General features: G+C 49.3%; 1 protein-coding gene across 1 annotated transcript in view; it reads right to left on the bottom strand.

The window, feature by feature from the left end:
* Window positions 1-8,558: 8,558 nt before the first annotated feature.
* The window catches only part of ERGIC1 (endoplasmic reticulum-golgi intermediate compartment 1), a 92,835-nt gene continuing 75,241 nt past the window's right edge, over window positions 8,559-26,152 (bottom strand). The window contains exons 9-10 of the mRNA XM_080942189.1: window positions 23,286-23,408; window positions 8,559-11,010 (exon numbers count right to left, since the gene is read on the bottom strand). Of these exons, the coding sequence (XP_080798315.1) occupies window positions 10,903-11,010; window positions 23,286-23,408 (231 nt within the window). The 3' untranslated portion in view covers window positions 8,559-10,902. The remainder of the gene's footprint in view (window positions 11,011-23,285; window positions 23,409-26,152) is intronic.

Below are 26,152 nucleotides of genomic sequence, written 5' to 3'. Positions count from 1 at the left end.
GCGGTCAAGCCTCAGCCCCACACAGGAGGGACTGGGGGTGCCATGCAACCAGGTCTGATAGGCATTCTCTGGAATCTCACATTGTAAATGCTGGAATTGGGTAAAAACTAAAAATACAAGGACAAAGTAAGGGTTGAATCTCAGCACAGGTTGCTAGTTCTGAGTTGAAGAGACTATGGTAGCAGAATAAACTCCATTTTGTTCTTAAAGACTCTATTCTAAGTTAACTTGTCCTTAGAGAGAGAGAAGCACGGCCCCCTCCCTTAAGGTTTGAGAAAAAAAAAATCACAAAATGTCCCTGGCAAAGTAGCTGCAGCTGCCTGATAACAACAGAGTGGGCTAAGAAAACAAGCCTTTCCCAGGTCAAGATGTTCCTTTTTGACGGATACTCCCTCCTTGTGGTTTAACCAGATGCTGTAAACCAATCAGCCGAAAGACCAACATTCCTTTACCCTCTCATGCAATGCCAAGGCTCGGAAACCCCTGCTTGTGGGCTTTTTGTTTTCCTTTATAAACCCCCTTCACTCAGACCTGGGGGTTCATTCTCCTTCCTGTTCCATCAGGTGGTTGGTGGCCCAAGCTCCAGCTTGAATAAAGTTCCTCATGAGCTTACATCGGAATTGTGGGTCCTGGTGGTCTCTTCGGGGTATTTACAATCTGGACACAACATGAGTTAGCTCCAGCGGGTGAACACTCATATTAGAAAACATATTTAGGAAGTGTAGACCCCGGGGAAGGGAATCTGGTCAAGGCCTGTAAGTGACTTGGTTCATATGGTTAGGAAGGGATCTGGGCTTTTATTTATAAAATAATGCAAATGCACGTGGAATTAGGAGATGCTTCCAATTTTTATTCGTAAATCATCAAAAGTGCAGGAGAAGATTTACAGAGTCACTAGCAAAACAGGCGGACAATGAAATGCCTCAGACACACTTCACAAAGTTTCAAAGAAGCCACGTGAGGCCTCTGTGGTCAGACCCTGAGGCACACAACACTTATGTTCACTCCAGAACTCAGTGAGCTCCTTACATTGGCCTTTCTCTTTCCCGGTGATAACCACCTGTTAGGAGACATGAGTTGTAAGTGGAAGGAATTTATAACCTCCATAATTGCCAGCAGTGGGCCCTCCCTTGGGCACCTCCTGCCAATCAGCCTCAGGACCCTGGATTCTGGGAGGTTCCCACAGTGCAGTGATGTGTTGATAAGATGCACTGCTTAGAAAAAAACCTGGATTCTCACCAGCTACTGGGTAACACGGTAGGAACTAAGAAGACAAGATGCTAACGATGCGGTTTACAGATCTGAAGCTCGGAGAAGGTGGTTTATCCTGCATGTGAAATGGGAGTGAACAGGTGAACAGCGCTTCTTATCTGGGTGGGGAGGTCTGGGACAAGAGCTCTGCCCTTTTCTCTCAGGACCCGTCTCAGTGAACAAGTGGTACTTAGAATTCGTGGACCCTCTTGCCATCCGCCTGGGGCTATGGGGTCATCAAGAATGGCAAGACAGAAGCACCTCTAAAACAGTGGTCCTCAACTTTCTAAATGCTGTGACCCTTTAATACAGTTTCTTATGTAGTGCTGACCCTCAGCCATAAAATTATTTCATTGCTACTCCGTAACTGTAAAGTTGCCACTGTTGTGAATCTTAATGTAAATACCTGATATGGAACCCGTGTGGGATCTTGGCCCACAGGATGCAGACTCCTGCTCTAGAGCCTTGTTGATGCTGCTTAAGCCTGCCTGGACACGACCGCCTGTTCAGAAAGCTCTGACATGTCCTCGCCCAGCCAGGGAATCCCTACTTTGCTGGATTAGGTATCTGTACTGGTGGTTTTGTGTGTCAATTTGACACAAGCTAGAGTTATCACAGAGAAAGGAGCCTCCCTTGAGGAAATGCCTCCATGAGATCCAGCTGTAAGGCATTTTCTCAACTAGTGATCAAGGGGGGAGGGCCCAGCCCACTGTGGGTGGAGCCATCCCTGGCCCAGCCCATTGTGGGTGGTGCCATCCCTGGGCTGGTAGACCTGGGTTCTATAAGAAAGCAGGCTGAGCTAGCCAGGGGAAGCAAGCCAGTGTATGACATCCCTCCATGGCCTCTGCATCAGCTCCTGCTTCCTGACCTGCTTGGGTTCCAGTCCTGACTTCCTTTGGTGATGAACAGCAATGTGGAAGTGTAAGATGAATAAACCCTTTCCTCCCCAACTTGCTTCTTGGTCATGATGTTTATGCAGGAATAGAAACCCTATGACAATATCCATGTACAGTTGTACCCTTGGCCTTCTTATATTGTACCCAATTGATGTAGATGACATCACTTGGGCTACCTTGCTAACCTGCTGACCTTTGTAGTGTCCTCAAACCACCTAGGATGGACAGACAGCACAGCACGAGGAGAAAGCTTTCAGAAACACATGGGCTGAACATATAAACTTCTGAACAAAACAGTTTTGGCAGACAGAGGTAGCTGGTTACCTGATGTCTTATGTCAGCACCACAACCACAAAACTGCCCTGTGGCTGGGAGTAAAGTTGGCGGTGGGGAATGTGTTTATGACTCACAGGCCCTGGCACTGCCCATAATTCCAGTACTCAGGATGATCCGAATCCAGAGTAATCTCCAGCTTCGTGTTCTGTATTATTTAACTTGAGTTTCAGTTTCTTCCTACCTAAATGAAAACACAATTCATATACACATACATGATATATATATATATATATATATATATATATATATATATATATATATACACACACACGCATAAACTCTTTTATATCATTCTTTTTATATTCATCTAGTTAATCATTTTTTTCCCTATCCGACAAGTATTGACAGAGCCCTTGGGAGCCAGGCTCTGGCTGAAACCAGCTAACAAACAAGATGGCTCTCTGGCACATGGGGCTTAAGTATGAGAGGAAGTAAAGAGTTAACAAGTAAATACACAAGTGTCATCACTGATCAGAAAAGGAGATGTGAGAAGTGACTACGCTGATACAAATAGCTTTTGTCACAATAGGACAGTGAGTGTCGGGATTACAGGGAGACCCACGATGTGAGAGTGACTGTCATTGACATCTGGTGAGATGTGTCACTTAAGACATAGAAGCTGAGAAGAACATTAGATTTTAGAAGCAGCCGGGAAGTGAGAGCCAAGACTGCTCTAGACGTCTGAGCCCGTCTCAGCAGCAGGGTGCCTGCCTAGCAGGCTTGCTTCCCAGCACAATAAGCAAATAGAAACCCCAGTATAAGTGAAATGATGACATTGTGTCTCAAGTTAAATCCAAAAAGTGTGGAGTTGCTACCACAGAGCACGTATCTTAAGCTTGGAGAACAGAATGCTACCTATTGGTGTATGTATGTAGGCACAGAATACCAAACAAAGAGAAATATTACACCAGACTCAGGCCTTGAACTCTAGGAGTTAGGGATCAGAGGAGAGACATAACCAGAAGAGGAGTTTGAGACATTGTAAGCATTGTTAAGCATGAACATGCTTATCACCTCCAATGAATGTGGCCACTGGATTTAGCTACACAGGTTACTGGTAACCTCAGCCTAAGCAAGGTCTCCTTGTTATCCTGGAACTTGCTTTGTAGACCAGGCTGGCCTGAGAGATTCACATGCCTCTGTCTCCTGAGTGCTGGGAATAAAAGCATTGATCACCATGCCTGGCAGATGGAGAAAGCTCTTTTGAGAAGCCAGAAATGGGCAACAGAACAGGAGCAGGAAGAATATGTGGAGAAAGAAGAGAGTATGAATTTTCCAGCTTGTTTGCAAAGGAGCGCAGTTTCCAAGGTTGCTATGGCCTTAAAGCTCCTGACTTTCTCCTTTAAATAAGGAAAATATTTTCAGGTTCACACTGGTTTTTCAAGACAGGGTTTTTCAAGATTCTATATAGTTCTGACTGTCCTGGAACTAGATCTGTAGACCAGACTGGCCTCAAACTTAGAGATGTGTCTGCCTCTGCCTCCTCAGTGCTGGGATTAAAGGTGTATAATGATGTACGTCTGTGTATGTCATATGACTACAATGTCCATGGGGCCAAGGCATGGAATCCCCCCTGCAGCTGGAGTTATAGGCAGTTGTGAGCTGTAGGACATGGGTGCTGGGAGCTACACTCAGATCCTCCATAAGAGCAGTGCATACTCCTAATTTTTCTTGCCGCATCTATCCAGTGTCATTTCATGGTAAACTCCTACAGATCCCTGACTACCAATTCCGCTAAACTCAAGAGGCACTACAACGCTTTCTCCTTCAAAGGTATCATGAGCTATACTTGGCAAACTAAAGGCCTGTGGGCTAAACTGAGAAAGATGTTTTCACTCTTGTATCTCCATCATCGAAGAAATGAACGCTCCTAGGCAGGGCAGGAACAGTAGTGACTCCGGGGTCCAGCACTGCTGCAGTCACTCTGCCCGCCTTGATTGAGGTTTTGGGGTATGCGACTCCTAGGATTTTATGTTAATGGGGTGAATGTGTGAGCTGTATGCCCCTGGATAACTAGAATTCAAGGACGCTTGGATGTACCTGCAGGTACCTTGTCGTCCTTGCGAAGGGCATAGAGCAGACGCTCTACCTCTGCCGCAGTTCCTTGGACCGCGGGGAAGACATGGTCTTTCGGAGCACGTGGGACGGGGCATTGAAATGGCGTCTGAGGCTTATGCTGCGGTCCGTGGTCACCAAAGGATGAAACTGCCTGGTGATCGCCTGCAAAGGTCGATTCAGGAGGTAGGCCAGGGCCGGTTCTGGGTCCTGGAGGAAGCACCGCTACTCACCCGCCGGTTCCGGTTCCGGTGGCGTGCGCAGGCCCGGAAATGACATTTCCTGTAGCCCAAGCACAGAAGAGTCTCTGCTTCCTGCCGCAGGAAAGCGGAACAGCGCCCCCTGCGGCTGGAGTTGAGTCTGGGCATGGCCTCTCGGATAGCGGAGGAGGCAGAACCCCTCAGGCTGGAACCCCTAATGGAACCGTTTTGTAGGGCCTGAAACAGAAACTCATCAATGCTTCTCTGGCTTCAGTTTCTGGTTTTGTGTCGGGGACCGAACCCAGGGCTTTGGGACCCTTTCTAGCACGGCTTGATATCTCATTCCGATCATTCCAGTACGAGCTGGTTTGGACTGTATGAGACCCTCATAAACAAACCAACCAACCAGGACAGATTCTGTTGGGTACTTAGGCATTAGCTGACTCGGGTACCACTGAGGATGGTGATCTGCTCGGCCTCCCACCTCCTGTTCCCGTGATGATACATCAATTTTAAGAAAGGGTTGCACTACAAATTACCCCTCTTTAAGATTTAAATTTTCAAAGGAAAGAGATAATGCCTAGTAAATGGCTAAAGTGCCGACCTTGCTTGCCATGACACCTTGGGCATCATTCCCAGAAGACAGCTCTTCCCGAATCCTTTTACCCCACCCCACCCCGCACAAGCTGCACTAAGACCTCCACTGCCTAGCCTGCTGCTTTTTTAGACCTTTTCTTTGACTTTAATGACCTCTATTCCTGGCCGCAGCTGAGAATTGCAGCTTGCCTGCCCTTGAGATGGTTCTCAGCAACTTCTTCTCTTTCTCCTTCTTCTCCTCCTCCTCCTCCTTCTTCAAGATTTATTATATATAAGTACACTGTAGCTGTATGTGTATATGCATATGCACATCCTATGCATGTCCTCCTGCAGACTTAATCATGTCTATATTTGTAACTAGTACAATGTAAAGGCTGTATGAGTTTTGATACTGTATTGCTTAGGACATGAAAAGAAAAAGCTGTACATATTCAGTATAGATGAGCTTTAAAAAATATCTAAATATCTTCCACTTGTGTCTGGTTCAATTTGGGTGAAACCTACCCATGTGGCAGGCTGACTGTACATTGTCCAAATTCTTTAAACACCATGACACACCTTTCAAAAACCATCTGACTGGCTTCTTCAGAATTAGTAAGAAGTTCTATATGCAAAACTCTGGGCCCGACAACAATGCTATAAAAAACACATGGCCAAAGGTCAGGGTTATATCTGGATTATTTTAAACTAAAACAGAATGTCATTTATTGGTGCTGGGGATTGAATCTAGTACATATTCTACCACTGACTTACACTTCCCTGCCCCTCAAATCAGAACCTTAAAAAAATATAATTATTTATTTTATGTAGACATACCAGAAGAGCGCATCAGATCTCATTACAGATGGTTGTGAGCCACCATGTGGTTGCTGGGAATTGAACTCAGGACTTCTGGAAGAGCAGTTAACCACTGAGCCATCTCTCCAGTCCCCCAAATTGGAACTTTTAAAGGAGTGTTCTCTCACCTTCCAAGATTTTTAGAGAGAACCAATGTTTGGGCTCCCTAGCCCTTGCTTAGATCATAAAGTCATACCTGGTCCCAAGTGTGTCTTTCTTGCTAGACCTGGGAACTGCCAGCTTCACAGTCCCAATTTTCTGATCCGTAGAATGAGTGTGATCTTAGTAGGTTGTTGTGAGAATTAAACGACTTTCCCAGAGTGTTCAGAACCGCGTCTGGCACACAGCAGTTATAACAAGTCTTCCCATGAACATCAGATGTGGGGCTCACTCCAGGATAGTCCGAAAGACAACCCTGGCGTCTACTGCCCTCTTCACGTTTAGGGGGACTGGCACTCAGGACTCAGACCCCAACAACTAATCACCATGATGCAAACCGTTTGATGGAAATAATGTGCGATGCGCCACGCTGGCGACAGTGTGAAGCGTGCGTTCTCTACTGTTTATTTTGAATTTGTGTATTACCTGATTGAGAGCTTTGGGAGAGAACCAGCTCCCGGTCCTGAGTCCGCAGCCGCCCACGCCCACCTCCTCCTCCTTGCACCGAGCTCTGCCCCTCCTCTGGTGGAAGGTTGCTGGAAGCGCGGGCGCCACCTGCAGGTTCGTCAGATTGAGGCACGCCGCGCATCCCCTGGGAGCGAACTCCTGGTCCTTCCTGGCTGGGCCTGAGCTATGAAGGCGGTACCTGCCCTGTAAAGGCCCGTCCCTGAGCTCTGTAGTAGCGAAGAGAGAGGGAGGGAGCTTTCAGTTTTCACTATTTTCATCTTAGAAACCCCCAAAGAAATGATCCTGTGCAAAGAAGTATTCGTTCATCGTCTCTAGCCCTCCCAATCACGGTGCACGGGCTGAAGCCCACTTCGTGCCAGATTCTGGATATGAGGTTGTAATGTTCACTTAACAAATGGAGACCCTAAGATATAGAAAAGATGTCTTGCCCAAAGCCGAAAAGCCACCTTTACACTGATCCTGCGCATACTCCTAGTTTATTAGAGTTGGTAATGCGGAAGAGATATGGTCCAAAACTAGTATTACTGGAGCTCTGACGATTGCAGGGTCCCTGTTTAGTTCTTTATTCTAGAAGCCTCTGACATTTGGAGGCTCCGTCTGGACAAGGCGTGCTGCTGTGGTTAAAGTTGTAGTAGCCCCGGCTGGAATGCCACCCACGGTCAGCCTGTCCAGGTCGGAAGGGTTTGGAAAAGGCTGCCAGCATGACTGCCCAGAGTCCTTACAGCAGACCTTCATGGGTGTGAGCTCTTTCACTCTCTGGCTCCTTTGTTCAGTCATCTACTGCACATTCAGGTCTTTCCCTGCTGGTTTTCTCCGATGTCCAATCAAGTAGTGATTTATTTGGTATCTCCACAAAGCCTGTACTGAGTTTGATAGGAGACGCGGAAGTGCACTTTTATAGTCCAGTTCTCTCAAAGGGTGGTTTAACGCCACAGTTCTCAACCTGTAGGCCACGACCCCCCTAGCAACTCTCTCCTTCCAAAAGTATTTACAATTTATAACAGCAGCAAGATTACAGTTATGAAATAGCAACAGAAACAATTTTTGTGGTTGAGGGGGTCACCACAACGTGCGCACTGTATGAAAGGGTCTCGCCATTACTAAAGTCGAGAACCACTATTTCAAAGGGAAAAAAGACAAAAGAGACAAAGGCCCTCTTGCTCTGATCCTCTGATGACGTAGGGGCTGAGGCATATTCCCCCCCCCCCCCCGTGTTTCTTCAGAGTTGGAATTTCAACTTTACCACCTGCTAGTTGTGTGGCTAGGGTGTAATTACGCCTCTGTTTCTTCCTGGCATGCTGAGAATGCCCAGTCCTCCCAGTGATGGGTTAGAATGAAATGCATGACCTCACCAGCAAAGAACTGTCAGAGAGCAGCGGTGGGGAGGAAAAAGGGTCTTCAGAGATGTTCTCCTTTACGAGGTCTTGCTCACATTGGCACGCTACCGTGTCTATCTTCAGATAATGAACCTTGTAGAAGCTCGCACCAGGTTTCTTTGGTTGTTTCGATGCTGGGGGAGGGGCAGGGATAAGCTTAGGTCCTCTAACACTGAGCTATACCTCTAGCCCGAAACCAGCTTTAGAATCAAGTACAATGCATTTATTATTATATGGGAGGGTGGCTATGACACACACACTGAAGTCAGAGGACAAACTCTGATGATCTCTCTCCTTCCACCTTTACATGGGTTCAAGGATTGAACTCAGGTCAACAGGCACACCACTCGAGCTATCCCACTGGCCCTTAAATCGTATTTCATTTCTGTATTTACTTGTGTGTGTATACACTCATACATGATGTCCCATGGCAACGCGGGAACTAATTCTCCCATCTCGTGGGTCGTCTGGACTGGCAGTTGTGGTGACAATTTTGAAATTTTGGTTTCTTTAAGAACACAAAAATAGAAGAATGGGCTTTCACTTTGACCCCAGGGGTCCACACTGCTCTGGACTGTCCACAGCAGCTGACTGTGATTTGCCTCATGCTCTAGCAGAGGCAGGGTTTCGCCACTGCAGCTCATTTCTGCAATTTGGAATTCTGGGAGCATTTCAGAGGGCATATAAATGCTAGAGGCATTGTAGGTGGTTGTTGGTTGTTTGGAGGTAGAGGGTTGGGGGGTGGTTGCAGCTTGTTAGTGGGTCTTTATTTTATTTTATTTTATTTTTATGATTTATTATATACACTGTAGCTGTCTTCAGACATACCAGAAGAGGGCATCTGATCTCATTACAGATGGTTGTGAGCCACCATATGGTTGCTGGGAATTGAACTCAGGACCTCTGGGCTACCCAGCCACTACCAAGGCAGAGTCACAGCAACACTTTTGAAAAGCAGCCTTTTAATATCTAATCGAACCCAGTAGGTGGGAAAGAATCAAAACATAAGTCCCCTTGAGAATACCTTTACAAGAACAACAGGCCAGAGTCATCTCTTCCATGGGAAACTGACATCCCCTGTGTCCTCACAAAAGTGGGACTTCCAACTCATACGCATGCCACATAGTTCCTGCCCCATCCCACCCTGCCCCACCCTCCACAGGTAACAGATTCACACACCAAGGGGACTGGTTTCTTAAACTGTGGAACAGAATGTTTAAAAAAAAAGATAAGAAATCTAGCCAAATGGCCAGATACCAGAAATAACTCAGGGGCACTTTACATACACAGTAAGAGTCAACTCATATAAAAAGGGAAGTTTTGCTAATTGGAATCAGAGGCAAAAATTACAAACGGCAGAGAATCCAGCTACCCATAAGAGATTACTTAAAAACAAAAACCCCCAACACTTCCTACTGGAGACGCCCTTTCATTACAAAAGTATGCAAACAATCTCGATATAAACGAAGCCCAGACCCGCGGCTCTCTCTCTCTCTCTGGACATGAGAGCATAGCTAAAATTTTCTGCATGGAATTCATGCCTGGACCACTGCCCCTCCCTTTAGGAAAAAAAGGGAAGGATGAGAGGGGAACAGGAAAGGAATCTACCTCAGGAGGAAGTGGGGGAGACACTGGAGCCCCCCTGGGGCTAAGAATGAGTTGGCATGTACTCAGCTAACAGGGGATCTCAACAGCAAGTGGGTCCCAGATGCTGGGCATCCTTTGGGAGCCTGCAAGGTAGAGGGGCAGAGAGAAGAAGCTGGCCTGCTTCATTTCCCCAGCTAAGGCCTTGGGACCAAAGGTGAATGTCAAGACATGATCATTTGTGGTTCATGGGGAAGGATGCTTCTGGTTTGGACAGAAGTGTACAAACTGTGCCTTATGTGGTCTTCCAAGGATAACCTTCCAGTTCATGGCCCTATCCCTTGGCACTGCAGAATGTAAGGGGGGGGGGGGGGGGCTTTGCAATGGGAACCAGCCCCTTCACCAAGAAATGCTATTGCCGCATAGCACAGCAGCTGAGGCACATTGGTGGGGGATTCAGAAGAGCAAAGACAAGAGAGGAAGGGGCACCTGTGAGCTGCCTCAGGACTGGTGGGCAAATCTGAGTCTCCACCATTCTGCCAAGCAATTGGGCATCTGCTTCGTAGAAGCAGGTTTGGGGTAGGAGACGAGACCCGGGCTTTAGGTTGGGCATGAAGCAATGAGGCAGAGGCAAGTTCCAGCTATAGTGCCGTGTCTACAGGCTTCCCTGACAAGTACCATTCCATGTAGAAAGCGCCAAGCAGCAGTACCTTTGGGCAGTCTGGTCCTGAGGCCGAGAGCGCAGCTGGCTGCTGGGGAGGACAAATCAGGCTGTTAGCGTGTCCAAATGGTGGGGGCTTAGAGATTGTCAAAGCCTGTCTGAAAGCTTGTCTGTTTGGACTCTAGGCTATTCCCTAACAGAGAAAAGACTTCCCACGAGAGGTCACCAGCATCCCTGGAGTACCTCCCCATGCCTGACCGGGTCTTGGGGCTCTGCAGGGCAAGGGACGCCATGACTCCAGGCAGTGTTAATTTATCTAAAACTTGGGGAGAGAGGTAGCTGCGGAACCTGGTGCCACCCATTACCATCACCCCCCCTCCCTCCTCCCATACACGCTGGGCCAGAGAAGGCAGCAGGAGACAGGATGCTGGAGGCAAGGCTAGCAGGGTTCCTGGTCCTCAGTCACTGGGCTGGGCAGGATGTCAGTGAATTTTGCCCAGCTGGATCTTCTTCCACGCTTCTGAGGCTGTGAAGATGCAGGAGTCCAGAATGCCGGCGACAGTGAAGGTCCCACCGATGATGGCACAGATCTGCAAGGGAGTGAGAGAGCAGAGTGTGCCCAGAGATCAGTGCTGAGAGGCACCGGGCTGACCCTCTCCTGCATCACAAGTGTGAGAGGCCAAATCTTTCATTTTAGAGAACCTGACCTAAGTGTGAACTCAGGTAAACGAAGAGGCTGCTACCTAGCATTAGTTTCCAAGTAGCTCCCCAACAAAACCCGAGCCTAGCTCCAGTCTCTAGGCTAATCCCCAACAAGACTAACATCTCCAGGTTATAACACCCTCAACAAGACCAGCGTCTCCAGGTTATTCTCCCAACAAACATGCACCCCCAGTTTACAAGCCCAGTCCCTGCCTAACAGCCACCAATGCAGATGGGAGCAGTGCCAACCAATTATGTTAGAGACCACAGTAGCTTTCTGATTAGATGCTCGAAAATGTACTCCCTGCTTGCTGCTTACTCTAAAGCCTTGTCTGATAGACATTTGAGGCCCCGCCGCTGCCACCCAAACTGTCCTGCGTGACAGCAGTGTGTTGGGGTCCCAGCTAGCTCAAATAGAATAAAGATCTGGCTGTGCACTGCAGCAGATCAGCTCCCGTCTGTTTATTTGGAGGGATCAGTAACATTTCTCTGGCAGTACAGAAGCTCACTCATGAAGACATACTGCCCACAATACCCATTTCGTTTGCCACCTGGTCGCTGATGGTATTCAGGGAGCAAAGAGAGCCACTTGTTGGATGATGAACTGAGTATTTAAAGCCATTATCACCAGGGTCAGCTCCTTTAGTTCCCAGATGAACTTTCTGAAGGAGGAAAGGGATCATTAGACCCATTTCACAGGTGAGGAAAGTGAGGGTACTACCCAAAGCTCACCAAGTAAGTAGCTGTGATTTGAACTATATGAGTCTGGGTCTGTCTTGACCTTGGTGCCTGTAGTGTTAACCTCTGCTACAGGTTTCCCAGCTACTTAGGATCCTATTTTCAGATAAATGATGGAGGGTCTGAAATGTGGTGCCTCTGTCCCCCAAGGTCACATGTATGCAGGTCATCTGGAATTCAAGTGTGGATCGGACAGATCCAGTGTCTGCTGCGACTGAGTAGGCAAAATGGCCTGAATGGTCAGGTCTGGAAACACTCGGTCTTTGGAGCTGGCATTCCTTCTGCAGATAGGTAGCAAGTGAGCAAATCCAAACAGCAAGGTCACAGCCTCAGAGGGCACTACTACCAAAGAGGCTTCCAGTGGCCTCCCTGACATTTGGGTCCAGACAGTTCTTTACCATAGCAAGTCATCCCATGCATTGGCAGATGCCAGAGCTGTGTGGACTTGCCCTCTTGTTGGCACCAAGCCTCAAGCATCGCTCATTCAGCCTGGGAGTGAAAATGAACATTGTTGAGGATGGCTGGAGGAGGAGGAGGGTGAGGAGGAGGAGAAGGAGGAAGAGGAGGAGGAAGAAGAGAAGGAGGAGGGGAGAGAGAAAAAGGAGGAGGAAGAGGAAGAGGGAGGAAGAGGAGGAGGAGGAAGTGGTGATGGCAGCAGCTTTCCAACTGTCAGAACACTCCCCAGCCATAGCACGGACACTGTTTACAGGGCTGGCATGGTCTATGACCTCAAAGAATCTCTAGGTGAGCCATGGGATGTTGCTGTATATGAGTACACTGTAGCTGTCTCCAGACACCAGAATAGGGAGGGCATCAGATCCCATTACAGATGGTTGTGAGCCACCATGTGGTTGCTGGGAATTGAACTCAGGCCCTCTAGAAGAGCAGCCGGTGCTCTTAACCACTGTGCCATCTCTCCAGCCTGGTACATCCCCCAAAGCCCCTCCCCACAATGTCTATCACAAGCCTAAGGAGCAGAAGCTCATAGGTCTGGAACCATGTTCAACAAATGGCTGAACTGGGGCTCAAAATATCAGAGCCTGTGTTTTTATTTACTTATTTTGTAAATTTGCCTACTTACTCATTGAGACAGGAACTTACGTACTCTAGGCTAACTTCACTCTCATATAGTCAAGGATTGCCATGAACTTTGACTCTCTTGTCTCTGTCTCCCATGGTCTGGGATTATAGGCATGCACTACCATATCCAACTGACACTTTGCTCTTACCCTGACTGCTTCTTCAGTAAGAAATGCCCCATCTAAATGAATGGCATACAGCCTTTGATTTGTGTTGAAATCACGAAGGTCCTGGTACCCACAAAGCCCTAGGGAACCAGGAATGTTAAACACACAGGGGTCTCTCCTTGATGGATGAGATAAAATACCCATTTTCCTGCCCAGAGGACTGGGAATAGGTACTGTTAATGACCTGGTGTCCTTTTTGCTGGCTGTGGCAGCAGACCTCGCCCATATCTCCCAGACTCTCCCTCCCTGAACCTTTATCTTTAGCTCCCAAGGAAACCCAACCTTAGGGGAGATGCCACATGTACTTTACAGGTTGCTGACCTCTGCAATCTGTCAGAGACCACACCAGATTCTAGGCCTTTTTATCTTAGAAGTCACCCGCATGGTCCCATGTACTTTGCAAAGGAGTTTCTGTGCAGTCACACTTAAAGCTTTATCGGGCAACTGGAGTTGGACTGGTGCAGCTCCTTCAGGATTCCAGTATGTACTGAACCAGCTGAGACATCAGCCTAGTGGACTGAGTCATTACTGGACTCTCAGGATTTTCTGAAGGTAGACAGCCATTGTTGGCCAAGCTGGACCAGCACAGCCTGTAGGACATTCATACTGTATTTATGAATATACGTATATATTCATAGATATAATATGAATGATCAGGCTAATATAAGTGAGCAAAGCCATGGTGTTGGGCAGGCTACCTGTATTAAGTCTATATTTTTAGAAGACATTTTTGTGTGCGTATAATGTGTATGTGTGTGTTTGTGTATAAGAATGTGGATGCCCGCATGCCACCCAACTCATCTGGAGGTCAGAGGACAACCTTGGGTGCCAGTCCTCTTGTCTGAGACAGGATCTGGGCCCAAGAGCTTCCAAGGTTCCCCGTCCTACTTCCCATTCTACCACAGGAGCACGGGGAGTACAGATGTGTGTTACTGAGCCCAGACTGACATGGGCTCTGGGGATTCGAACTGAGGATTCGTCTACAGGGCAATTACTTTACCTACCCAGCCATCTCTACAGCCCATAAATATATTTTATACGTTTTAGAAATTCATGTATATTAGATATTTATAAAATATTATATTAACATTGTATTATTAAAAACATAACACTATTATATTGCTATGTGTTTATATTTACATATAACATTAAAATATTTATATGAATGTTTATATCTAATATGTAATGTATTAATATATAAAATAATATATAAATGATGTACTGTTTGTATACACACACAAACACACATTTAAATGTGGTTTCTCTGCATAGCTCTGGCTGCCCTGGAACTCACTGTGAACCAGGCTGGCCTTGAACTCACAGATCCCCTTCTACTTTCCCAGTGTTGGGATTAAAGGCATGTGCAGCATACCGAGCCCTTAAGGATATTTTTGATTTTGCTATTTTCAACTTAAGATGAGAACATGGAATGTAACTCCAACACACATGGAGGAGCAGCTGTACTAACTGAACTGTCAAAACTCCATTTGCAAATTTACCTAACCTATACTTTATATACACATACATATATATTACATTTTGTTTTGTTTTTCTGTTTGTTTGTTTGTTTTTAAGACATGGTTTCTCTGGGTAGCCCTGCCTACCTAGTATGTAGATCAAACTGGCTCCAGACTCACAGAAATCCACCTGCCTCTGCTTCTCATGTGCAGGGATTAAAGGTGTACACTTTCTTGTGTTGACTGCTATCCCCACACTTACCCACAGCTCTGGGTGTGCATCTGTGGACAGACATCATTGACACACAACTGCCACAGGACTCTGGGTGGCAGTGGTGCCTTAATGGATCAATTGATGCCAAGGGGTGGGAAGCCGGAGGACACAGAGCCGGCGACAGGGGACAGGCCACATTGGCATTTATCTTTAAATGGTGTTTTCATGGGATGAGCTAAGCGGGGGCGTGCACGGGCTAAGACAGAGCAGGTCTGTGTGGATGGCCTGGAAGCCGAGCAGCTGGTATTCCAGTAATAACAGGCCCGAGAAACCCGAGCAGCCCCCCAGGGAGCTAAGAGGATGGGGGACGCTGTGGGGATTATGATGAAGTGTTTTTAAACGGGCCAGGCCTCTCCCCACCGGCGGTGCATGACGCAGGGGCACTTTTCAGGGAGGATGACGGCAGGGAGCTGCTTTATTTCGGTAGAGTAGGTCATATGATGGCAGATTTTATACCACAAAATGCTTTTAGAGCTTGGATTGGAGGGTAGGAAAATGTGACTTAAGTGCAACGGAGCAAAAAATAAAAAATAACCCCTCCATCTGCCTTCATCTGCACATAACTCAAAGCCTGGATTCCTGTGAGTCACAAACACCTGGCACCCGGCTGAGGTCTTCTTTCATTGGGCTGGTCCAGGGAGGGAGATGACCTATGACTGAGGCCAAGATGTGGCCTTTGGGGAAACTGAGGGAGCATGTAAGCTAAGCAAAAGCCCAATCCTGGTGTAAGTCACTGTCAGCCTGAGGGCTCCGGTGTGGGGGGGGGCAGGGAGGAGGATGCTGCAGCGGGCCTCCACATGTATCTACTGATGTCAGTCAACTCACTCCTAAGGCATGTCTGAAGGGACTAGATTCTATGGGCTGCAAGGAAGAAAGGAATTCTGATACAGTTTGGGGGCTTCCCTAGAGCTGAGAAAATTCTAGAGGCCCACCCTTGCTTTTACTCCAGTGGTCCCTCAGCCTTAGGCTATCATTACGAGACCCCCCCAGAGGTGTGCAGAACTAGATAGTTTCAAACTGAATACTTAACATACACTTTAAAAATATTAGTACTAATATTTTTTTTAGCTTACACATTAGGCACAATAAAAGACAAACGGTAAAATAGACATAGTATGTTTATAGTAATATTTAAGATCTATGAACCATTTATTTCTGAAAATTCCCTTTCAGTATGTTCCCACTGTGGCTGACTATGAAAACAAGTCCTAAGGACACTGTGGTATCTCATCCCCATCTTTAGTCCTAACCAGAATGAGCTGGATTACAGTCACAGGCACAAGCAGGAGGCTTGAAGCAGGGAGTATCCTGGAGTTGACATACAAAGGGACATGGCAGCTACCAGCACCAGGGAGATACCACACTGGGACTCCCTGGGGACTCTGTCAATCACAGTCATCCTTTGTCCTGAGAAGGTCAGGGCTCTTACATGGGACGTGAAAGCCGCTGGCCACGTGAGGGTGTCATGGTCCTTCCTGACCACCGATGATGTCTTGGACAACATGGGGGAAAATGAATAGAGCAATTGTGAGAGGAAGCCAGAGGTGGTGCAGGAGGGATGCTGGGAATGGTCTGAAAAAAGGCAGGACACTGGACACTCAGTGTCACACTGACCTGCTGGGAGGGGCCCAGACCCACACAAACGAATAAATACAGAGATTGGAGTAGGTGTCGGAGACACAATTCCCAGTCTGTTGCTGGGGTGTAGAGGTGAGGTAGGGGGGCATGGATCTCCTCCCTACAAGTGACAGGGCAGAAAGGGGGACTGGGGAGTCCGCTGGAGCCTTCCTGGTGTGCACAGCAAAGCAGTGGCTGCCATGAGCATGTCTCTCAGGGCCTCAGGTGTTCCACCTATGAGCAGCACTTTCCTCTCACTGACAGAGAGTTTTCAGAGATGGCCTTCAGTGTACCTGGAATTCTGTAGGTGTTCAGTAAATGATGCCTAATCTCATCTGAGGCTCCAACCCTGTTGCTGAATGTGGTACTCTCTGTGTGCCTGAGACCCACGTTAGTCAGAAAAAACCAATGGGTAGAATTCTACCGATGACTTCTTAGAGGCCTCTGTCTCCACTCCCTTTCTCTTCCTGACATTTTAAGGGGAGGACATGTCGATCACGTAGGAACAACAAAGCAAGATTCTCTGAAGACTTCGAAGCTGCCCAAGGCCCATTGCCTTGGTAGTCAGCCTGGGCTGTAACAGCTAACTGCTGTCCAGGACACACGGCTCAGGGGCGTGTCAGGGATATTCATGATGAAGAGCCTCCCTCTGCCGGCTCCTTAGATCAGAGACCCTTCTCACTTCCCGAGTCAGTGAGCCCTGGGGTCTGGACAGTGTCCGTCCTATTGCTTGCTCTCGTGTCTTCAAGGCCACGGGAGCGTTGGTGCAGAGCGGGTGTTTGAGAAGCACTTGCTGCGGAAGCAGTGAGTGCGTGCAAGAACAAGGGTAGCTGACTGGGCTTGTGGGCAAGCTAAGGGGTGATGAGCGCCTTGGTCTGCTCTTGGCAGGTGCCTGTAGCCGGTGCAAAGGTGGGTGTGGGGGTGGAGGCGGAGACTTGCAAAGGGGAGGCAGGAAGCAACCTCACCACTCCTACAGCTCCTTAAATCTCTGAGCCCGGGCAGTGCCGCCCAGGGCCTAGAGGTACTTTGCTGCTGAAGACAGACTGGCCTTCAAGTTTATAGAACCAGGCTTTAGTCTTTCCCATCAGTGTGGCTGTATGCCTCTTAGTATCTGTACTTAGTCTCTTTGCTTTTAAAAATCCGCCCCCTTTGTCGCTCCCTCCCTCTAAAGAACACAGGGTCATGGTCTCTCTGTGTAGCCCTGGCGATCGTGGAACTCACTCTGTAGACCAGGCTGGCCTCAGACTCAGAGGTCCTCCCGCCCCTGCCTTCTGAGGCATCGCCGCCAGCATCTGGCTTGGAGGACTATTCCTTAGGCCTAGTGTATTGTGAATGGAGCCTTGGGAGCATGCGCACACACTACAGTGCTTCCAACCTTGGCCGTGCCTCCACAGGGCCTCAGGACAGAGGGATGACCAGGGTAAGGGGACCTCCCTGTGGTGGGTCAGTGAGCCACAAAGGGACACTATGCCTTTTATCTGCCTCCCTACCTAAGTCAGCAGCCCCGACCCCAGAAACAAGAGCAGGCCAACTTACTACCCAGGCCCCAGTGTGTCTGAAAGAAGCAGTTTAATGAGCACTAACCACCAACGCACCTCTCTTTTGATCCAGCACCTTCCTTCCAAGACCTTACAGCTTCCCTACCTTATGTGGTGACCAGAGTGAAGCCCTCTTACCTGAATATTTCACTTTGTGATTAATTTTTAAGTTACATTAACTTATGTGCGTGCAAATGCGTGGGCCGTGGCGCCCACACAGAGGTCAGAAGAGCCACCACATGGTGAGTGGGGTCAAACACACCTCAGCATTGAGGTAGGTGCCTTTACATGCTGACTTATTTCACCAAGCCTAGTTCATTATTCTTTTTTTTTCTTTCTTTTTTTTTTTTTTTGCAGTGCTTGGGCCTTTTGTGTTCTGTCCTGGAGTTTATACTCAAAAGATATATTTTCTTACATTGTAACCGTGGCCCTCAATTCCTTATGCTACAGAAGGCCTAGACTAGAGAGCTGAATTCTTCTTCTACCGGGACTAACATCCCCCTCTGAATCCACATTTACTGCTCAGTGGAAAAGCCTGTATCACCTCTACTCTGGGAAGGGACAGAAAGCAGGCGCCAGGGCAAAAATCCTGGGTGGAAGCCAGCTCAGTGATTTTGGCCAGGAAGAAGCGTTTACTTCTCTGGGCCTCAGTTTCTCTCACCTATGAGAGGGATGGCTGTGAGGCCTCTGTGACCGCAAATGCCAGGAACGGCTGCTCATCTTTCCTCATGCAGGCAGTGTGGTTTCAAAGCTTGTGGAAAAGGCACCGTCAGAGGAAATAAATAATGAACTGAGTCTCATCATACGCTGCCGGAGGCAGACAGGCTGGAGCCGAAGATGAGAACACCCAAGTCGCAGGGGCAGAGTGGGGGCCATCGGGAAGGGAAGCTGATGATTGGGCTCGGGAGCGTTTGGGGATGGGAGGAAGGGAGGGACGGTGGCTGCCACTCAGCATGTCACGTCTTCCAGACCTCTTACCCCCGGTCCCTAACTCAAGGAAAGGTCTGAGAGAAAGGGTGCTGAACTGAAACATACCTATTCCCACACTACCACAAAGCTTCACCTTGGTTGAGCGCCTATATCCTACTCTGGGACACTTTTCTTCTGCTTGCTTTCTCCTTCAGTGCTTGTGACTGTGCCTTGGGAGGGAGGGCAGCTCTCCCAAGGTCATACAGCCACCAGGAAAGCAGGCGTCACCAAACCTGGATTTGAGAGGCTGCAGGTCTGTTTTTCTTAGTAGACCACCTTGTCCCACCCCTCGGTGCATCTTCTCGTGAATGGTGAACTTCTAAGCCTGTGGTATTTGTTTTTCTGGTTCTCCTAGGAGGGTCCCGAACAGCAAATATCCTGCAATCGCAGTATCTGAAACCCCTGCCTACAGAAGTTGGGAGGCTAGAAGCTATGCACCATTGAAAACATTCCCCCCAACATGGTGCCACCTACTTCTACTCCCTTCACCCCATAGAACCCACTGTAGAGCCCCAAGTATGAGACCTTCCACCTCATTCTTCCTGTTCCTTCCACCTCCCCCTCCCCCCCCCCCAGCTGCCTGAGAGACGCCTTTGCACTCAGCGGCCCCAGACGGACCCGATCCCAAGCCCTCTGCACATTCCAGCCCTGGATCACGGAGCTTCTGCTTTGGGCTTCGTTCTGTCCTATACATCGCAGTGGTGGTGGGGGAGGGGACCAAGGTGCCTACACTTGTAACTCTTGGTTCAGGGAATAGAAGCCGGTAGAGGATAGAATCCAGGGCATCCAGAGGAGGCTGTGAGGCTGCTCCCTGTCCCAAAGTGGCCTTTTCTTAACCTACATAACCTTAGAGGAATGCTAGACCCCTAGGTGCCATTTACCTTGAGACAGGGTCTCTCTCTGGCTTGGAACGTGTTGAGCAAGTTAAGCTGGCTAGCCAGTGAGGCCCAAGAAGCCAGCTGTTTCTGCCTCCCAAGCACACAGCACCATATCCGTATTTTTTTCATGGATTCGAGGATGAAACTCAGGTCTTTTCACTTGCACGACAAAATACTTTTCCAACCAAGCTAATGCCTTAGAACTACCGACCAAACAAACAAGCAAAACAAACTAAGCCAAACAGTGCCAGGGACCAAACACCAGCCTCCTGTCCGCTGAACATGTCCTCTGAGCTATGTCCCAGTCCCGTAGTTTCCAATCAACTCTTCCTGCTGCCTCAACTCTTGCTATGAAAGGCAGGCAGACACCAAACAGACGCAGGTTCCGGCAAACAACAATAGTGTCCTGTCCCAAGGGCTTCACTTCATGACTTCTGGGGCCTCTGTGGCTGTGACACTCTTGAGAGCCCTTGTTTGTGAAGATGGACAGAGTAGGGAGAAGATGTTGGTGGGCATGGGGGTCAAGTCCCAGCTCATCATTTATGAACTGTGTGGTCTTGGAAGAGTTTCTTTACCTCTCTGAGCCTAGAATCTACTCAGAGGTTCCTGGAAAGGTTAAAGGGAGAATTACAAATTTTCCTGATACATAGTAGGTAGCTACCATCACCTCTTTGAGCAGCTGTTGTTACACATCTGTGAACACCCAGGTCTGGGCCAGGCACTACCAGTGCTACAAGCTGGGGACACTGATAAATGAGTCATGACATCTGGAGGCTATAACTGGCCCTGTCAGCTGTGAGGTGCAATGTAAAGCATGGAGCATTCTTCTTCAGGAAGGAAAGCCTGGGGATGGGGGACAGTGGGAAGAACATGGGTGGGTGGGGCTTACTCCGGCAAATTCCCTCATCTGGAGGCCCCTAAGTGTCTCTTCAGTTGAAAAGGCTGCATGATAACATTCAATGGGAGCACTTTCTGGTGCGCGAGGGTTCTTAAAGTCACACAGCTCACTTTGGCACCTTAAGGCTTCTGAGTATTTCCTCTCTCAGGATAAAATAAGCCATGCAAAGACAGAGAGATCTGACGCCTCAAGTCATCCAATCTGTCACCAAAGCCCACTTGAAGGCAATCTCAAAAGAAGGGCTTCAGCTGGCAGCAGGGGACAGCTATGGAGGGGCGGGGGCGGAGGCAGGCACGTGCATACTGCCAAATGCAAAGCTTATTCTTTCAGGGGAAGAATGTTCTGGGAGAACAAGTGTAGGTCTGACTGAGGTGTCATGAGGTCCAGAGAGAGAAGCCTTGGGCAGTCTGGGGCTGGCTACATTAGGACATGTCCTCTGCAGACCCGACCCTGAAGAGAGCCCAGAATTAGACAGGCACCAGGTTCGTGAAAACGCTTTTCCTGGAAGCTCTGCCCCTCACGCCATCCACAGCTGCTGCCATACCTCTGAAGCCATCACATGGCATGCTGGCCGAAGCCCTTCGGCAGCCCCCCCTCTGAAGGGCTATTTGCAGAGGGTACCCACTTGGGAGTGTAGAGCTCTGCACGCAAGTGTTTGGTATTAAGGGTTGAGGAAGAGAAGGCTGTGGCAGGTGTCCCCCCTCTGCCACAGCATCACCCGCCCTCCCCAGGCTCCAGGAGTCTTTGTGCAGTGCGTCTGAGAGCCAGCATCATCCTCACATCTGCTGTCTCTTGACAAGAGGCTTTGAAGCTCCACAATGACGCCATCTGCCGGGAGTCAGCTGGTTCCTGAGCTGACCCTACAGTTGCCACGGCAACCAAGATGGCAGCCTGGGGCCTTCCAGAAACAAACCAAGCTAAGGTCACGAGGTTCCATGGAGGTGCAGTTAACAAGCCTGGGGAGTTATGGGGCCTTAGTCCAGCAAAAATGGACCCAATGGTGACGGTTGACAGACTGGGGGTTGAAGGGAGAAAAGCAAGGGGAGGAACAGTGGTGGTGTTGGGTGAGGAAGGTCTTCCCTGTGGCTTGCGGAACCTCCAGTTCTTGGAAGGTCAATGGTTCTCCTTGACCTAACGGTCTCTCCCAAGGAGAGAGCTGGTTGGCCCTCAAAAGGCATGCTCTACACACAAGGCGCTTTCTAAGGTGGCCTTCTCCTTTCACATCAGGGCTTTGCTGAGGAGGTGTGAAGGCCTTCTCTCTGCCACTGTGGAACCCAAGAACAGGAATCTCATGGCTCAGCGCTGTGTTCTTGTACGAATGTTACCCACCACTGGGAAGCTCCTGGAGGGCCAGGCTCACTGAGGCCTCGCATGGCAAATTCTGGCAAACAGTAAAAGAGGAACCAAAGCTGCCTCATTTCTCAGCCACTTGCCAAGGGGTTTTGATGCTCAGGGGCTCAGCTGCTTCCCATGAACAAATGGGGACTGGGGGTTTGGAGCCCAAGGATGCTACTACAGTTGACAGCACAGTCCCCAGGGCTTCTGAGGACAGGCCACACCTGCCTGGAAGCATGGGGGACATCTGCTCATATCTCAGCGGATGGCTTATTCTGGGTATGTGGTGGGACCAGAATAGGAAAAGTCAGCGCCCACATGCACTTAGTGTGTGCTCCCCTGGGTGTTCTTGGGAAAAAGCACTTGTTCATACATCTCTTGATTTGGAAGTGAAAACTTTTATAACTTTCTTCCTACGTGCGGGTCCCTAGTTTTAACTTCTCTCCATCTTTGTGGTGAGGAGCAGACTTTGAATATGACCAGACAGGCTTGAGTGGGTCTTAGCTTTTTTTCCCAAGTTCAAGTGAAGGCGTAGGTTTCACTGGGTCTGCCGGGGGGAACGACCTCCTTAGCTCTGGCCTGGCTCCTTTTGACCACTTAGGTGTTACTTGCTGCTGTGAAGTCTGTCTAAGTAGACTGTTGTCAGCCCCCGTGTGGTACTGTTGGTTCAGCAGAAGCTTTGGACTCCCGTGCAGTCACAGAACGGCAGAAGGCTGATGACGTGAGGTGTAGCCACCTGCTCTTTTTATCTGCAGTTTCCCTTCCAGGATGTTCCCTGAGCCTCACAGGCCTGGGAGGTACTGAGACCAAAGATCATTTTTCTTACGGATGGATAAAAGCAATGGTCTGGTCGCAAATAACCTCCCTGACCAAAGGCTTCACAGGGCCTACTCGTCCCCCACCCAGAAAAAAAAAATGCTGAAAATGGTTTCCACAAAGAGAGAGAGAGAGAGAGAGAGAGAGAGAGAGAGAGAGAGAGAGAGAGAGAGAGATAGAAATGACCATGTCCTGGAGCCGGTGGAGATTCCCCTCAGACATCAGATATGCTAAGTGACACCTCCCACAACACATCGCTAGGGAAACGTCAGAGGTTCCAGCCTGCGCTCATCTGGGGCCTAGCAGGCTGCATCTGCTTCCAGAAAGGAAAGGTGAGGGCTGCCTTGGCACAGGAGGAACAGCAGATGCACGGCTGGCTCTGGCCCTGGGACTTACCGTGGTGATGAACCTGTACAGCGGTTGCCTTCTCTCGGTGTACTTGACTGTGATGGGGCTGAGGTCATAGCGGAACCAGATAGCGGGGATAATGCGGCCCGTGTGGCTGTAGGCAACGTACTCCTGCAGGAGAGAGGAGGGGGATGGGAATGTCACAAGCAGAACCAGCCTCAGGTGGGTGAGGGTGTGGACTGCAGGGGAGGGGGGGCAGGCAGCCTCCTCTCAGCTGCTCTGGAGGCCCTGGACAGGCAGCCCAGTGGGGGCACTCTCGGTCCCTGCGGCTATGGGGAAACAGACCACATAATTTGGAAGTGGAGCCAGAACGGAGCATAAATCTGAGGGGGACACGGAAGAGGAAAGTGGGCTTTGTACTCGGTCTGGGCACTTCCTCCTTGAAGTCCCAGCCATGTGAGATCTACTAATTTATTGTGTTGGCCGCCTCTGCTGTTCTGGGATGCCTGGGGTGGTGATGAAGACATTATCACGTCACTTGTCACCTGCAACAGTGTTGATGTAGGGAGGGGGTGGTTCCTGGGCCATATGTGAGCCAGCTCTGCTCAGGGGGATGGGGAAGGCTCACTGAGGAAGGGGCATCCCAAGCTGCACCTGATGAAAAAGCAGATGCACTGCCTGACGTATGGGCCGAGGGCGTGTGAGCTTGCCCACAAAGCAGGGCCGGCACAGAGAACCCGAAAGGTGTGGTGCCCAACCTGCCATGGCTCCCAAGAATGCACACAGCAATGGTCAAATGGCCACCAAGGAGCTAAAGTGACAGTTATCTTTGGGCCAGTTTTATCCTCTCCTGGAGGGTTTGGCTTTTCCCATCTCCCTGTGCTAATGGCCCATAGGATCTTTGGTTTGTTTTTCTTTTTAATTGGATATTTTATTTATTTCCATTTCAACTGTTATCCCCTTTCCCGGTTTCTCCTCTGCAAACCTCTATCCCATCCCCCCTTACCCTGCTTCTGTGAGGTGCTCCCCCATCCACAGCCCATAGGATCTTATTTGGAGCGTTGAGATTATCTCCCTTGTTTACAACCAATAGAGATGGATGCAGGGCTCCCCAGGCCCAACCCCTCTGTCCCCAACACTGGGCAGCTGGACTGATCCCATGGATACCACTGAGTCCTAACCTACTGGACAGCCTCGTCCATTCACAGAACAGGCTGGGGCCAAAGACTCACAGAGAACGCTGAGTGAGCAGTCCAGCTACAGGGCCCTGGCCAAGCCTTAGCGGAGGAAGCCCGCAGCAGAGAAAACTCAGCTTTCCCAGGGTGATTGGGCCATAGCCTAGAGCTGAGGTGTGAGACACAGAATGAAATCTAGCAGCAGTAGGCACCCGCCTTCTTAGTGTGCCAAGCGCTTTCTGAAAGCATTGCTTCATTTGACAGCAATCTTGTGAAGTAACTACCACGGACATATTACAAACAAGAACATATGACTGAGCTGGGATGGGACCGTGTAGTCCAGGGCCCCCTTGTTTCCTGCACTGAGGTGAGGATTATAACAAATACAATGGTTTAAACATGCTCCCCCAGAAGTCATAAGCATTTGCTGCAATGCTGGGACTGAGCCCAGAGCCCTGTGCACGTGAGGCAGGAATACCATGGCCATTCTCCACCTAAATTTACACAGTTCCTTTTTGTACATCAACAGACTGAACCTGTAAGTAAGTGTGCAATGGTGGGACCCGGAGGCGGTAATTTAGGAGGTAATTAAGTTAGATGAGGCCATAAGTGCCAACCGTAGCACTGGCTCTCCTGTAAGGAGAGGAAGGCGGTCCTAAGTTTGTAGGCTTGCGTCTCTCCATGCCCTGCCCACCACTGGGAAGCACAGTAAGAAGGCTGACCACAGGGTGGGGTCGATCTCTTTGACTTCCTCTTTCCCAACTCATCAGTCAATTTCTATTCTTTCTTTACTACCTACCCTAAGGATTTTGTCATGTTGCCAGAGAGTAGGACAGATACTGTCTGAAATAGTAAACGTAAGCAACAAGACTCCCCGAAGAGAGCTATGGACCAAAGGGAATCAGAGCACAGGGACCCATCACGGAGAGGCTCCCCAAGTGGGCAAGCCTGGACAAACCCTATTCAGACTTGAGTGGGTGAGCAATCAGGGGGCTCTGGAGCCCAAGAGGAACTTGGTTCTAATCCCTACACTTGCAACTATACAGCTCTGTGAGAACCTGTCACTCAACATGTGACAACATGTAAAATGGGAGCGACAGCTCCCGTATGGGGCGGCTGTGGTGCTTGGCAGTGGTGACAGAGGCAGGGAGCTGGACGATGCTACCTCAACCGTGATGACAGTGAACTGAGCTAAGCACTCCATCATATACTAAGGGCCTGGGTAACCCTGCAGGAGGCTCGTGGTGAACAGGGGAACTCCGAGCGTTTACGTTCCACTGGTACAAAGCCACTAACTGCTATCCCATCTCCTTTCTTTGGATTGGATGGCCCTTGGCTTCCCATAAGACCTGTATGTCTCTTGGAGTGTTGAGGTCCTGGGACATCCTCAACCATCCCGATTCGATCCCCTGCGTCTCCTGTGTGCTGATCAACAGGAGCCGGAAGAAACCAGGACCAGATGTCAGAGCTGGGATGTTTAGGGACAGCCCTCTGCCTAGTTCAAACAGACCACATCTTATCTCCTTGTTAGAGTTTCTCATCTGGACCTTGAGGCCCCCCCTACCATGGCAAGACCTGGTCTTTCATCTTTACCTAGACTAGAGAATGAATCTGGCAGGACTCCCCACGCCCTGCCCCACCCTGTGAAATTCCTTTCAGCAGAATGTGCAGGGCATCATCGCCTATGCCCTCGGACAGCAGAGGGCGCAGTTGCGACGCTCAGCCCGTGCAGGGCCTACT

Source organism: Micromys minutus, assembly GCF_963924665.1.
Source record: "Micromys minutus genome assembly, chromosome: 31".
In the NCBI taxonomy this organism is placed as follows: domain Eukaryota; kingdom Metazoa; phylum Chordata; class Mammalia; order Rodentia; family Muridae; genus Micromys; species Micromys minutus.
Note: the sequence above shows the minus strand (reverse complement) of the source record. Positions and strands in the feature narration are given on the sequence as shown.